The following is a 14,819-nucleotide window of genomic DNA, read 5'->3' on the forward strand; positions in this document are numbered from 1 at the left end:
TACAAATAATATATTACATTATAAACAAGTAATATCTGTATATATATGTACATACATATATATATAGGCTTGGCTAAAAAGTTCATTCAGGTTTTTCTGTGATATTGTATGGAAAAACCCGAAGGAACTTTTTGGCCAGCGATATATATCTATATCTATATCTATATATATATATATTTTTTTTTTTTTAACTATGTTGTACCATTACTTTCAACCCCTAGAATGTAAATTCCACCAGGGTAAGCCCTTTGTTTTATTTATTTATTTTTATTTATTTATTTTATTGGAGTATAATTGCTTTACAGTGTTGTGTTAGTTTCTGCTGTACAATGAAGTGAATCAGCTCTATGTATATATATATCCCCTCCTTCCCACCTCCCCCACCTCCCACCCATCTAGGTCATCACAGTGCACCAAGCTGAGCTTCCTGTGCTTTATAGCATGTTCCCACTTGCTAGCTGTTTTACACATGGTAGTGTATATATGTCAATGCTAATCTCCCAATTCGTCCCACCCTCCCCTTCCCCCCGTGGGTCCACATGTCCCTTCTGTATGCCTGTGTCTCTATATCTGCCCTGCAAATAGGTTCCTCTGTACCATTTTTCTAAATTGCACATAAATGCGTTAATATACAATATTTGTTTTTCTGGCTTCACTCAATATGACAGGCTCCAGGTCCATCCACATCTCTACAAATGACCCAATTTTGTTCCTTTTTATGGCTGAGTAATATTCCATTGTATATATGTACCACATCTTCTTTATCCATTTGTCTGTCAGTGAGCATTTAGGTTGCTTCCATGACCTGGTTACTGTAAATAGTGCTGCAATGAACATTGGGGTGCATGTGTCCTTTTGAATTATGGTTTTTTCAGGGTATATGCTCAGTAGTGGGATTGCTGGGTCGTATGATAGTTCAATTTTTAGTTTAAGGACCCCCCATATTGTCCTCCGTAGTGGCTGTATCACTTTACATTCCCACCAGCAGTGCAAGAGTGTTCCCTTTTCTCCACACCCTCTCCAGCATTTATTGTTTGTAAATTTTTTGATGATGGCCATTCCGACCAGTGTGAGGTGATACCTCATTGTAGTTTTGATTTGCATTTCTCTAATAATTAGTGATGTTGAGCATCTTTTCATGTTCCTCTTGGCCATCTGTATGTCTTCTTCGGTGAAACGTCTATTTAGGTTTTCTGCCCATTTTTTAATTGGGTGGTTTGTTTTTTTGATATTGAGCTCCATGAGCTGTTTATATTTTGGCGTTTAATCCTTTGCTGCTTTGTTTGCAAATATTTTCTCCCATTCTGAGGGTTGTCTTTTCGTCTTGTTTATGGTTTCCTTTGCAGTGCAGAAGGTTTTAAGTTTAATTAGGTTCTATTTATTTATTTTTGTTTTATTTTCATTACTCTAGGAGGTAGGTCAAAAAGATCTTGCTGTGGTTTATGTCAAAAAGTGTTTTTCCTGTTTTCCTCTAAGAGTTTTACACTGTCCGGTCTTACAGTTAGGTCTTTAATCCATTTTAAGTGTATTTTTGCGTATGGTGTTAGGGAGTGTTCTAATTTTCATTCTTTCACATATAGCTGCCCAGTTTTCCCAGCACCACTTACTGAAGAGGCTGTCTTTTCTCCATTGTATGTTCTTGGCTCCTTTGTCATAAATTAAGTGACCATATGTACGTGGGTTTATCTCTGGGCTTTCTATCCTGTTCCATTGTTCTATATTTCTGTTTTTGTGCCATTACCATATTGTCTTGATTACTGTAGCTTTATAGTATAGTTTGAAGTCAGGGAGCCTGATTCCCCCAACTCTGTTTTTCTTAAGATTGTTTTGTCTATTTAGGGTCTTTTGTGTTTCCGTACAAATTGTAAAATATTTTGTTCTAATTATGTGAAGAATGCTATTGGTAATTTGATAGGGATTGCATTGAACATGTAGGTTGCTTTGGGTAGTATAGTCATTTTCACAATATTGATTCTTCCAATCCAAGAACATGGTGTATCTCTCCCTCTGTTGGTGTCATCTTTGATTTCTTTCATCAGTGTTTTATAGTTTCTGAGTACAGGTCTTTTGCCTCCTTAGGTAGGTTTATTCCTTGGTATTTTATTCTTTTTGTTGCAGTGGTAAATGGGATTGTTTCCTTAATTTCTCTTGCTGATTTTTCATCATTAGTGTATAGGAATGCCAGAGATTTCTGTGCATTAATTTTGTATCCTGTACCTTACCAAATTCATTGATTAGCTCTAATAGTTTTCTGGTGGCATCTTTAGGATTTTCTATGTATAGTATCATGTCACCTGCGAACAGTGACAGTTTTGCTTCTTCTTTTCTAATTTGGATTCCTTTTCTTTTTCTTCTCTGATTGTCATGGTTAGGACTTCCGAAACTGTGTTGAATAAGAGTGGCGAGAGGGGACATCCTTGTCTTGTTCCTGATCTTAGTGGAAACGCTTTCAGTTTTTCACCATTGAGAATAACGTTTGCTGTGGGTTTGTCATATATGGCCTTTATGTTGAGGTAGGTTTCCTCTATGCCCATTTTCTGGAGAGTTTTTATCATAAATTGGTGTTGAATTTTGTCAAAAGCTTTTTCTCCATCTGTTGAGATGATCATATGGTTTTTATTCCTTAATGGTGTATCACATTGATTGATTTGCGTATATTGAAGAATCCTTGCATTCCTGGGATAAATTCCACTTGATCGTGGTGTATGATCCTTTTAATGTGTTGTTGGATTCTGTTTGCTAGTATTTTGTTGAGGATTTTTGCATCTATGTTCATCAGTGACATTGATCTGTAATTTTTTGGTGTCTTATAATGTCTAGTTTGGTATCAGGGTGATGGTGGCCTCGTTGAACAAATTTGGGAGTGTTCCTCCCTCTGCAATTTTTTGGAAGAGTTTGAGAAGGATAGGTGTTAGCTCTTCTCTAAATGTTTGCTAGAATTTGCCTATGAAGCCATCTGGTCCTAGACTTTCGTTTGTTAAAAAAGATTTTTAATTTCAGTTTCAATTTCATTACTTGTGATAGATCTGTTTATATTTTCTAATTCTTCCTGGTTCAGTCTTGGAAAATTGTACCTTTCCAAGAATTTCTCCCATTTCTTCCAGGTTGTCCATTTTATTGACATATAGTTGTTTGTAGTAGCCTCTGATAATCCTTTGTATTTCTGCAGTGTCAGTTGTGATTGCTATTTTCATTTCTAATTTTATTGATTTGCATCCTCTTCCTTTTTTTCTTGATGAGTCTGTCTAAAGGTTAATCAATTTTGTTTCTCTTCTCAAAGAACCAACTTTTAGTTTCATTGATCTTTGCTATTGTTTTCTTCATTTCTATTTCATTTATTTCTGCTCTGATCTTTATGATTTCTTTCCTTCTACTGACTTTGGGTTTTCTTTGTTCTTTTTTTCTATAGTTGCTTTAGGTGTAAGGTTAGATTGTTTGTTTGAGATTTTTCTTGTTTCTTTGGTGAGATTGAATTGCTATAAACTTCCCTCTTAGAACTGTTTTTTTTGCATCCCACAGGTTTTGGGTCATCGTGTTTTCATTGTCATATGTGTCTATGTATGTTTTTATTTCCTCTTTGATTTCTTCAGTGATCTCTTGGTTATTTAGTAGTTCACTGTTTAGCCTCCATGTATTCGTGTTTTTTACAGTTTTTTCCCTGTAATTGATTTCTAATCTCACAGCATTATGGTGGAAAAGATGCTTGATATGTTTTCAGTTTTCTTAAATTTTCCAACGCTTGCTTTGTGACCCAAGATGTGATCTATCCTGGAGAATGTTCTGTGTGCACTTGAGAGGAAAGTGTATTATGCCACTTTCAGGTGGAATGTCCTATAAATATCAATTAAGTCTATCTGGTCTATTGTGTCATTTAAATCTTGTGTTTCCTTATTAATTTTCTGTCTGGATGATCTGTCCATTGGTGTAAGTGGGGTGTTAAAGTCCCCCACTATTATTGTGTTACTGTCAGTTTCCCCTTTTATAGCTGTTAGCATTTGCCTTATGTATTGAGGTGCTCCTATATTGGGTGCATATATATTTATAATTGTTATAGCTACTTCTTGGATTGATCCCTTGATCATTATGTAGTGTCCTTCCTTGTCTCTTGTTAACATTCTTTATTTTAAAGTCTGTTTTATCTGATATGAGTATTGCTATTCCCGCTTTCTTTTGATTTCCATTTGCATGGAGTATCTTTTTCCATCCCCTCACTTTCAGTCTGTATGTGTCCCTAGGTCTGAAGTGGACTTCTTGTAGACAGCATACATATGGGTCTTGTTTTTATATCCATTCAGCCAGTCTGTGTCTTTTGGTTGGAGCATTTAATCCATTTACAGTCAAGGTAGTTTTCGATATGTATGTTCCTATTACCATTTTCTTAATTGTTTTGGGTTTGTTTTTGTGGGTCCTTTTCTTCTCTTGTGTTCCTGCCTAGGGAAGTTCCTTTAGCATTTGTTGTAAAGCTGGTTTGGTGGTGCTGAATTCTTTTTGCTGAACTTTTGCTTGTATGTAAAGCTTTTGATTTCTCCATCTGAATGAGATCCTTGCCAGGTAGAGTAATCTTGGTTGTAGGTTTTTCTCTTTCATCACTTTAAGTATATCCTGCCACTCCCTTCTGGCCTGCAGAGTTTCTGCTGAAAAATTAGCTGATAACCTTATGGGGAGTCCCATGTATGTTATTTGTTGCTTTTCCCTTGCTGCTTTTAATATTTTTTCTTTGAATTTAACTTTTGTTAGTTTGATTAACATGTGTCTTGGCGTATTTCTCCTTGGTTTTATCCTGTATGGGACTCTCTATGCTCCCTGGACTTGGCTGGGTATTCCCTTTCCCACTTAAGGAAGTTTTTGACTATAATCTCTTCAAATATTTTCTCAGACCCTTTCTTTTTCTCTTCTTCTTCTGGGACCCCTATAATTCGAATGTTGGTACGTTTAATGTTGCCCTAGAGGTCTCTGAGACTGTCCTCAGTTCTTTTTTCTTTATTCTGCTCCTTGGCAGTTATTTCCACCTTACTGTCTTCCAGCTCATTATCCGTTCATCTACCCCAGTTATTCTGCTATTGATTCCTTCTAGTGTATTTTTTAGTTCAGTTATTGTATTGTTCATCTCTGTTTGTTCTTTAACTCTTCTAGATCTTTGTCAAACATTTCTTGTATTTTCTCGATCCGTGCCTCCATCTTTTTCCAAGATTCTGGATCATCTTTACTATCATTACTTTGAATTCTTGCCTATTTCCTCTTCATTTATTTGGTCTTGTAGGTTTTCACCTTGCTCCTTCATCTGTAACATATTTTTTTGTCATCTCAATTTTTTTTTTTTTTAATGGGTGGGATTGTGTTTCTGTCTTCCTGGTTGTTTGGCCTGAGGCTTCCCGCACTGGAGTTTGTAGGCTGTTGGGTAGAGCCGGGTCTTGGTGCTGAGATGAGGACCTATGGGAGATCTCACTCTGATGAATATTCCCTGGGGTCTGAGGTTCTTTGTTAGTCCAGTGGTCCTGACTCAGAGCTCCCACCACAGGAGCTCAGGCCCGACCCCTGGCTTGTGAACCAAGATCCTGCAAGCTGCATGGGGTGGCAAAAAAAAAAAAAAAAGGAGCAGAACAATAACAAAGAGTAAAAAATAAAATAAGATGAGAAAACTAACAGCTATGTTAGAAAAAATAAAAATATAGATGAAACAACAGCCAGAAGGTAAAACAGAACCACAGTAGCATACACACAAAAAACAAACAGCTGGAAAAGGCCTTGGCTGTGGGAGGCGGGGCTTTGGTGGGGGTGGGGTTTAGGCTGGGGCGGGGTCTAGGTTTAGAACCCGCATGATTGGGAAAGGCCCTGGGGTGGGGGGCTTAGGGTCAGCACGGCTGGAGGGGCCCAGGAACGCCTCTGGCCTCGAAGGCCAGAGGAGCAGGCCCAGGACCCCAGCAGGCTTTCTGGGCCCGAGTGGGCAGGGGAAACACTAGGTGCATTCCCCCCAGCCTCTGATTCCGGAGGCTCCTTCCCTGTTCGTCTCTCCTCTTCTCACTGTCCGCCCCACCCGCCCCATGACCTGTGCAGCTGGAGGGGGCCCTGAAAGGCAGGGGACCAGGCCTGGAAGCCCAGCAGGGCCCAGGTGGGTGGGGGAAACTAGCCGCATTTCCCCTGATCCTCCGATCCTGGAGGGCCCCTCCCTGTCTGCCCCTCCTCCTCTTCTCCCCCTCCCTACGCCCCTAGGACCAGCATGGCTGGAGAGGGCCCCAGAAGGCAGAGAACCCAGCCTGGGACCCAGCAGGCCTCCCGGGGCCTGATTGGGCAGGGGAAATGCTAGCTGCACTCTCCCCTGATCCTCCGAGCCCCCAAGGGTCCCTCCAGGTGTGGGAACCCCTCCCCTTTCCCAGCCACCCCTCAGGGGCACTGGTCCCATCCGGCCTCCACTTTTCCTCCTACCCAGTCGCTCGGGGGATCCTCCTGTCTCCTTGAGTGTCGAGGTCCCCCACCAGCATCTGGCAGGTGCCCTAGTTGTGGGGAGACGTGAACTCCGTGTCCTCCCACTCCACCACCTTGACTCCACCAAGCCCTTTGTTTTATTCACCACTAATGCCCCAGCAGTTAGAACTGTGTCTGGCATAGTTGATGCCAGAAAAATCGTTGCTGAATGAATGAACTTGAAGGGATAAAAGGAAGCCTTACGTATCCATCAGGTTTTGCCTGTTATAATGTGCTTGTGCATGTATTTTCTTCTTTGCCCTCCTTCCCCATGTCACTGTGGGAGGACAGCCCTGTGGCACAGCTAAGGCAGTTGTTCTCCTAGTTTGATGGTTGAGGAAACTGAGACTCAGAGACATGAGTGATTTATGAGCACTGATTTGTATCTCCCCTTGAGTGTCTGTTGGCCAACTCAGCATGTCCAAAAACGAACTCCTCTCTTCCCATCTCGGGTATGACTACTTCTTTCATCCATTACTGGGGCCAAAAGCCTTGGTGTCTTATTGATGCTGTCTCTCACATTCCACATGGGACAGCAGAGGATGCTCTCGGAGCTGTATCCCAGATGCCCAGACTCCAGCCCTTGCTCTCGACCTCACTGCCACCACGCCAGTCAGTTTCTTCTCATCTGTTCTGCTCCTCAGTCATTCAGGGGCAAAGTCATACCAGCAGAGGGACAGCAAGGCTGAGAGAGAGGTCAGGACAGTGGAGAGTATGTGAGGGGGTCTCCCAGGTAAGGAGCAGGAAAATTAAAAGGAATTCCCACACAGTATTGATGGCTGGCAGTGAAGGAGGTAAGGCCAGCCTTCAGGCAAAGAGCTGGTTTGTGTGAATGGGAACAGAAGACAACCGAAGATTGCTGTTCTTAAAGGGGATTTTGGAGTTTCAGATCTAGAACGTAAAACTGTATCAAGTAAGAATTTAAGGTCAGAGAATGTCTGAAGAAGACCTTGGGGATCTTAGTGCCAAATTTCTGAAAGGGTTATTGGTGCAAATGTTGAAGCTCTCAAAGGTCATGGCCTGGGGTGTGGCAGCCAGGAGGCCAACTTCCTGTGCTGAGGTCATCCAGGGATGTGTGGGAATTTCCTGGATGCTGGTAGGGAACTTCAGGATGAGTAATTCAGAACCCAGAAACAGGGGAGATGTTGAGGGTTTGGACAGATGACGGATTGAAGTGGCAATGGGAAGATAGAACAGCCCTGGTCTCCTTTCTCCATGAGCAGAGGGCAAGGGGAGAGATAGCAGCCTTCAAGATCAGGGTTTTAGATGATATTTCTTCATGAGCCTCTGTGTGCCCCGTCCTCCTCTAAGGACTGAGGATGCAAGAAAAGGTGCGAGATGTGGTTGTTATCCCCAGGGAGCATGCAGTGGTACCCAGGCAGTACTGTTGCCTATGAAATATTTAGAGGTACGTGTCATTGTAGCCCCGTTGCAATTACCACTAACTCTGTTAATATCTCTTCAATAAATCTAGGTGTTTCCATGAGAAGTTAAATTTATTGGGCATTTTTAGAAGAATGTCCTTAATTATCAGCTCTTTCACCAATAGGTCACCTTTGGGCAGAAATAGAAAGCTCATGGCTCAGAGTCCTCCTTAAAGCTTTACCACAAATTCAGATCATTTGAATTCCAGTACTCTGTTGAATTCATCTAAAAACAGTGTCTTCAATTACTCTGGATTTTTTCCCTCATAGCAGAGAATCGGGGCATGAACAAACAAGGGCATGGCCTAGCTTTCAACCTGTTCACTATTCAAGTTCTGGGAAAAACGCCTTTGGCACTGCCAAGACGAAAGGGTTTTAAGTCACTTAGATTGCTCCTAGAAAAAAAAATTGACTTTGTGAAAGGCAGGCATTGCTTAAGAATGATGATACTTGCCACGTCCACAGCAGCTCACATGGTACCTAGCACATATTAAGTGCTCAGAAATGTTTGTTGATGACTCATTGACCATTTATCACTTTCTGAAGGGGAGAGAGTTGACAGGGAATGAGCAGGAACCAGAAAAATAATTACAAAATATTAGAACTAGAAGGGAATGATGGACCACCTAGCAAGTACTCTCAGAAAGCCAGCCCTGGTTACTATAGTGGTTGCTGACTATCCTGTACCACTGCGTTCCAAAGTTAGTAACTGGTTACAAAGGTGAATGCGGACTTGGGACCTATCACGTCAGCTTGGTTGGCTGGTGTCAGCCAGCTCCCCGCACTTCGGGATATTTAAAAAACATTTCCTTAGGGGTTTATTATAGGGGAATTCCATTCTCATACTACTTGTTTTTTAATAGCCATTAATTTACCTAGATACACAATGATAAAGACTTAATTCAGGCTTAAGGAGGCCTCAGTCAGTCCAAAGACAAGTCCCCAGTCAAAAAACATTGAAAGTGAAAACTTAAATCAAAGTCGTATGAATGGACTCAACTGGCTAAAAATATCTCCCCAAATGCAGATTTTTTTTTTTTTTCCTTCGCTGGACTCTGCAGACAGAGAGCAGACCACGAGCAGACTGGGTTTTGCTTCATCTTCACAGGCAGACATGGGGCTCGCAGGAAAGCTGGTTGTAGCAACAGGAATTTAATACCGGGATCAGCACGTTCTCTGGATTGGATTTGAATTTTTTATTAATATTATGCTTGGACCCCGAGAAAATTCATTCAGCCAGCCCGACTTATGACACTAAATGACTAGTTAACCATACGTACTAATCACATAAATATGGTTTATGGAATGATATAAAATGGTTTCTGAAATCACTTTTAAACCATCTTTTCAACAGTAATTATACCTGCCCTGGAATACCTTAAACCAAGCGATACTGGCAACAATTAACTTAAGCATCTTTAGTCTTCTGATGATTATCGTACAAAATTGCCACTGCAATAAAATGACAGGGTTGTTTTAATTTCTCTTCTTCCACTGCATTTCTCTTTTTTCCCCTTTCCCATTAAAACATACTTCATAACATTTCATCATGGGAGAAGTCTGCCTAAGTTTCCAGTTGCTGAAATTTAGTTAAACCATAAAATTGTTTCCAGATTACCAACCATGAAATGGAAAGACAATCTTATTTATGAATTTATAAATCAGATAATCTCCCTCAAATGAATCCTGAAACCAGAAACACTTTGATGATTAAACAGGAGGGGGAAAGTTTTCTCATTACCATGTGTCAAAAGAATTGTATTTCTGTGAAGTGGATTTGGCCAAGACGGTGGAACACGCATGTGCAATCCGTGTGCACAGCGCCTGGGGCATGCACTGTTTCCTGAGCAGGGGGAGAGAATCGCTCTCCCTTGACCGTCAAGCTCAAGTGTACTGAACTCTCAAGGTTCTGACAGATCATGTCTCCTTCCTGGTGACCCCACTGGTGACATAGCCTGGAGGAGGCCACCCAAGGAGCATCCCGTCCTGTCCTCACAGATACAAAAAGGAGAACAAGCGTGTGGATATCTGGACTAAACGCAGGGCTGTTGCTCTGCAGCATCCAGACCCTCATCCTATGTCAACGTCATCCCTGGGTAGTCAGGAGACAGGGGCGCCGTTTGGGGGTTTTCTTTCTCTGCATCCTAAAACCGTTGTCTAGGGGAAGATGGGTGAGAAGCCAAGTACCTGCTGAGCCAAGGCGGATGCCAAAGGCGTGTACGAAGCCCTGTGGACAGCCCTCTGAGAGGACCCACCTGTGCTGAACCACTCGGCAGTTCTCACCATGGTGATGAATCTGTTGACGGTCAACGTCTTGAATCTGGAATGATTCTAGTGCTTTGTTTCAGTTTTTAATGCTGCTGCCCTCCTTTGTTAGACCAGTTAATGAAAGCTGGTGACCAGAGAGGGACCAGAGAGTACACTGATTTAGCCCTAATCAGGACCGTGCCTAGGCCAGCACTGGAATCCGTCTGCCGTTTCTCTCCCACCAGACTCTTGCTTATTCTCTGCATCTGTGGACTTACCTACTGTTTACATCTCTTAATGTGATTGTCTCTTGAGTGTAGTCAGTCTCCGCACCTTCGTATCCTGCACTACAGCTTCACAGAACCCGTTAAGCCTCTTCCTAACCAAAGCTGTCTAGACCCTAAGAATGTCCTGCCATTTTAAAAGAAATGAAATCCTTTGCATTTGCCTAGGATTGAATAAGAGCGTTAAACTCGTACATCTCGGGGTAGCTCTCCGCCACTCTTAGGGTCTTGAGTTTGGCTTCCAGCATTACTGTGGGAAGAATGGGGGTTCTGGACAACTTCTACCTGGAACTCAGCAGGTCCTCCCAGAAGTGGTCCATTTCTCAAGAGTTCATTTGTGTGAGTCTGTACCTCCGACACATGGAGACCAGCCACCACCCCATCGCTTCTGAGCTGCCATGCAACTTGGGTCTGATAAACTTGGGATCTCCCATGGGTATTTACTAACCTGCTTTCGTGAGTGGAATTTCTTACTTATTTTCCTCTTTGGCAATGCACTGCTTAATGGCAGACAGGCCGCCAAGAATACACGTATAACTGAAAACGCTCTGCAGCTCAGAGGTTTAGCGTTCACAGCTGTGCCTGAAAACACTTGGAAAGTCATTCCGGGTAGATGCGTATCTCTTCTCACTGTTTGAGATTTCTTCTTTCCACACTATTAGAACAAAGAGATCATACTATTAATGCTTAATTTTTTCCCCCCAGTGGGTTGACAACCATTAACTCTCCAGACTGCACGACTTACATCCAAGAAACCCAGTATTGTGACACAACCGTCCATTTTAAACTAAAGAAAATGCATGGAATTCTGAAGTCAGAAGCTTGCGATTGTGAAATGACTCTCAATGGGTTTTTTTTTACGGCACTAAGAGTTATATTCCAAAGGCAAAACGCAAGACCAAAAAGTTGTGTATGAACAAAATTACCCTTGAAAGTCCTCTTGATTGCCATGAAGTTCAGGATACAGATACAGCATCTCTCGTGAAGTCCAGCATATCAGTTATTTTGTTCTAGTGAAAGAACAGACCCCATGACTTTTTCTGTTGGGTACCAGGTAAAGTAGTGGGCTTGTATTTAAAAGCCACAGTGTCTGAAAGTGCTGTTTGTAGCCCAGGAATCATCACCATTGCTCATACTACAAGAGGCCCGTGGGACTGAGACCCCCCGTGAAGAATGGGGTCCCTTTTCTGTCTCAGGCTTGGACTAGACACTTGCTGATGGCATACGATGGCAGTCCAGGTGTCCACACTGTTCTCACTCTTCTCCCTTCTCTCTTTTATTGTCTTGAACTACCAAGTAGGTGTAACTGAATCCACATGCCAGTGCGTGTGTGATGGCCGTCCTTAGCAGAGGTCACTCTGTGGTGGTGATTTGATAATGTGTTGGGAATACTGGGAATAGTTCCTTGGCACTGCCATTGTCTGACGTACAGAAATGGGAGCCAGTTTCAAAAGCTACATGCATTGTGCGTAGCCCCGGAGAGCCCTGAACAGAGAGGTGTAGTGTCTGTGCATAATATCAAAATCGGGAAGAGTTTTTATTTAGGTCTTGAGATAACCAGGTTGTTAGGGGTATTTGTTTTCCTGCTTTATCCTGTAAAAGCCCCCAGGTTCCTGTGACATTGAGTTGAGGAGCCTCTACCCTCAAGGAAGACATTGATGTCAAGCACACTTTTCCATGTTCGTAAGAGACATTCGCTTTGTGTTGCTCTTGGGCTTTACAACAAGTTTTACTCCAGACACACAACGAACATCTCCATCATTTACACCAAAGTCAGTCAGCAGCCTCCCAGCTGCGGGGAGGAACACAGCTCAGAAGTGGCCTAGGGTCCCCCTGGTGCAGAGGTCAAATAGTAAAAGAAGGGCAGAAAGGCTCAAACACACAAAGATGCACAAAGAGAATTATTTCCAAGCTTTTCCGTTTTCCATGAGGCCTCTGCTGGTCTGTCCAGTGTCTTTTCAGTAAGGCCATCGGGTTAATACTAAACTCTGTCCATCAAATCTTGAGCTCAGTGGGAATTTGCAGGCTCGGTAGCTTCCCCGAGCCAGGTTGGGGTGAACTTTGGAGGCCTGCTAAGTGGAACTTTTATAACCCTCAGATGATCATTCACCTAGACGAACCAGTCTGAAAGTCAACATAAGCTTTAACAAACAATTCTCTTGTTTTACAGAGAGAGGATGCAAGCCATGGAGAAACAGATTGCCAGTTTAACTGGCCTTGTTCAGTCTGCGCTTTTTAAAGGGCCCCTTACAAGTAATAGCAAAGATGCATCTAGGTAAAAAAAAAAAAAAAAAAAAAGCAAACCAATTCAAAGTAATTCAATCTGTTTCTCTTTAATGATTAAGATCATTCATTCATTCCAATCGTTTTCTTGTAATCATTTCAAGGCTGAAAATACCCGCATCTCTATGAATCATGGTTTGTTTGCTTGTCTATTTCTGGTAATTCTTTGGCCCAAGAAGGGTAAATGGGCTTCCCAGTGCATGTGGCTTCATGGACCACTGTGCAGTGCCTGCCGCCACCATCCACATGTATCCACATCCTCCGTCATCTGAGGGCCATGAGCGTGCCTCAGCTGCACACGTGGGAAGCCTTTTCCATCCCGGCCAGTAGTGGTGCTGACGCTGAAATACCTTCATTGCTTAATACCCTCACTAGCTGCTGCTGATGCTTAGAATAGTGAATGGAAGGGGGGGCAAACGCATTTGGGAAACCGGATCGCTGACTCTCTTTTTCTTTCCTTCAGCGAGAAAATGATGAAAACCACAGCCAGTAAGAACCACACAGATGGTGCAGGTGAGTGTCCTCCAGACCTGCAGGAGGCCTGGACGGTGCCTTTGATGAGCCTGGTTTGCTTCCAGACGTATTAACCTCTCCCCAAGTCACCTATCTGATGCAACTTCAGAGGCTCTGGGGTAACTCCCTGCACCACCCCTTCCCTGCTTAATGCTGAAATTCCAGATGAGTCATTAATTTGCAGGGGGCGGTCTTTAGTCCTCTCCCTTCAGTCTTCATTCATTTATTCACTTCCTCATTCATTTATTCATTTATGAGGCCATACATCCAACAAATGCTTATATGCCTGATACTGGACCAGGGCAGTGGACATCACTAGGACAAGGCTCCCTGCTCCCTAATCCGATGCAGAAAGTGGATCTGGGACAGGTCATTATATGTGTGCTGAGTGTTAAGAAAAAGTGCAGGATGAATGCTTACCCAACAGAGCTGGCCTCAACCAAGGCCATTTCCCTGAGGAAGTAAAACAAACTGAGGCCGAAAGGATGAGGACAGAAGGAAAGAGCCATTCAAGTAGAGAGCAAAGCATGTACAGATGTTGTGGTGAGGAATTTAGATACTATTCTAAGTGCAGAGGGAAGGCAGTGGAAGGTTCTACAGCGGGGAAGGGCCTCAGCCCAGCTGCAGGATGTGACCGGATGAGAAAGGGGCACGAGCTGATAGGATAGGGTGTCCCCATGGGTCAAGGCAGGAGAAAGAGGCGTGCTTGGACCAGGGCCTGCTTTCAAATGCCAGCATCCCCTTAAAGAGGCCCCAGTTATAGCCCCTGTGCCCTTTACTAGTATCCAGGTATATTTGATGTCCATCTTATCCTGCAGACTCAAGGTGGGCCTCTCTCAAGAATATGAAGTCTTCCCTTCCCTTGGGTTAGAAATAGAAATTGTCACCAGGGACATGCTTGGCTACTGAATTACTCAGAAAGCATGTGGCAAGTTGGGTGAAACCCCTAATTTGGAGGAAGCCCCACAGAGTGTAGTGCCACACGGTAGAATGGACAGAACTGGGGACTTCAGTTGAGACGTCTATTGGTCCTGGTTCCGCTCCAGCCAAGTTCAGGCCCTTCAGCCGTAAAGCCAGCAGGGCTGCTCTTCCAGCATTCTAAGTCCTCATGGGATTGGTTGGTTTACTTAGAAATCAGTCAGTGACCTTGGTGGCAGCCAGAGAGTCGTTTCATGGAAATTGCTGAGCTTGTCTTCATAGCAACTGCCAGGTTGCTTTGGAGATATTTATTCATCTATTTTCTGATCTATTATGAACCTACAGAAAAAAAGGCACTTTCTGAACTCGTAGAAACAGCAGAAGGGTGGTTGCCAGGGGTGGGGGACATGGGAGATGTTGGTCAAAAAGTACCAACTTCCAGTTAGAAGATGAATAAGGTCTAAGGTACAGCATGGTGATTGTAGATAACAGTGAACTATATACTTGAAAGTTGCCAAGAGAATAGGTCTTAAATGTTCTCACCCCAAGAAAGACATGGTAATTATGTGACAGGATGGGCGAGTTAGATAATAATCATGTGGCAATGTGTAAGTGTATCCAGTCAACACATTGTACACCTTAAAGTTGTACAGTGTTACATGTCAATTATAACCAGTAAAGTTGGGGG

The 14,819-nt window shown here is 42.9% G+C and overlaps 1 protein-coding gene across 12 annotated transcripts in view; it reads left to right on the forward strand.

The window, feature by feature from the left end:
- The window catches only part of KIAA1217, a 326,913-nt gene that overhangs the window by 262,020 nt on the left and 50,074 nt on the right, over positions 1 to 14,819 (forward strand). For 10 of the 12 annotated variants that reach the window (XM_082647790.1, XM_082647780.1, XM_082647787.1 and 7 more), the window contains one exon: positions 13,164 to 13,213. In XM_082647790.1, the coding sequence (XP_082503916.1) occupies positions 13,164 to 13,213 (50 nt within the window). Of the gene's footprint in view, positions 1 to 12,587; positions 12,693 to 13,163; positions 13,214 to 14,819 lie in introns of all 12 variants that reach the window. The other 2 variants (XM_082647782.1, XM_082647781.1) reach the window with 1 other exon arrangement.

Source organism: Grampus griseus (genome assembly GCF_964374135.1).
Source record: "Grampus griseus genome assembly, chromosome: 2".
Lineage (NCBI taxonomy): Eukaryota > Metazoa > Chordata > Mammalia > Artiodactyla > Delphinidae > Grampus > Grampus griseus.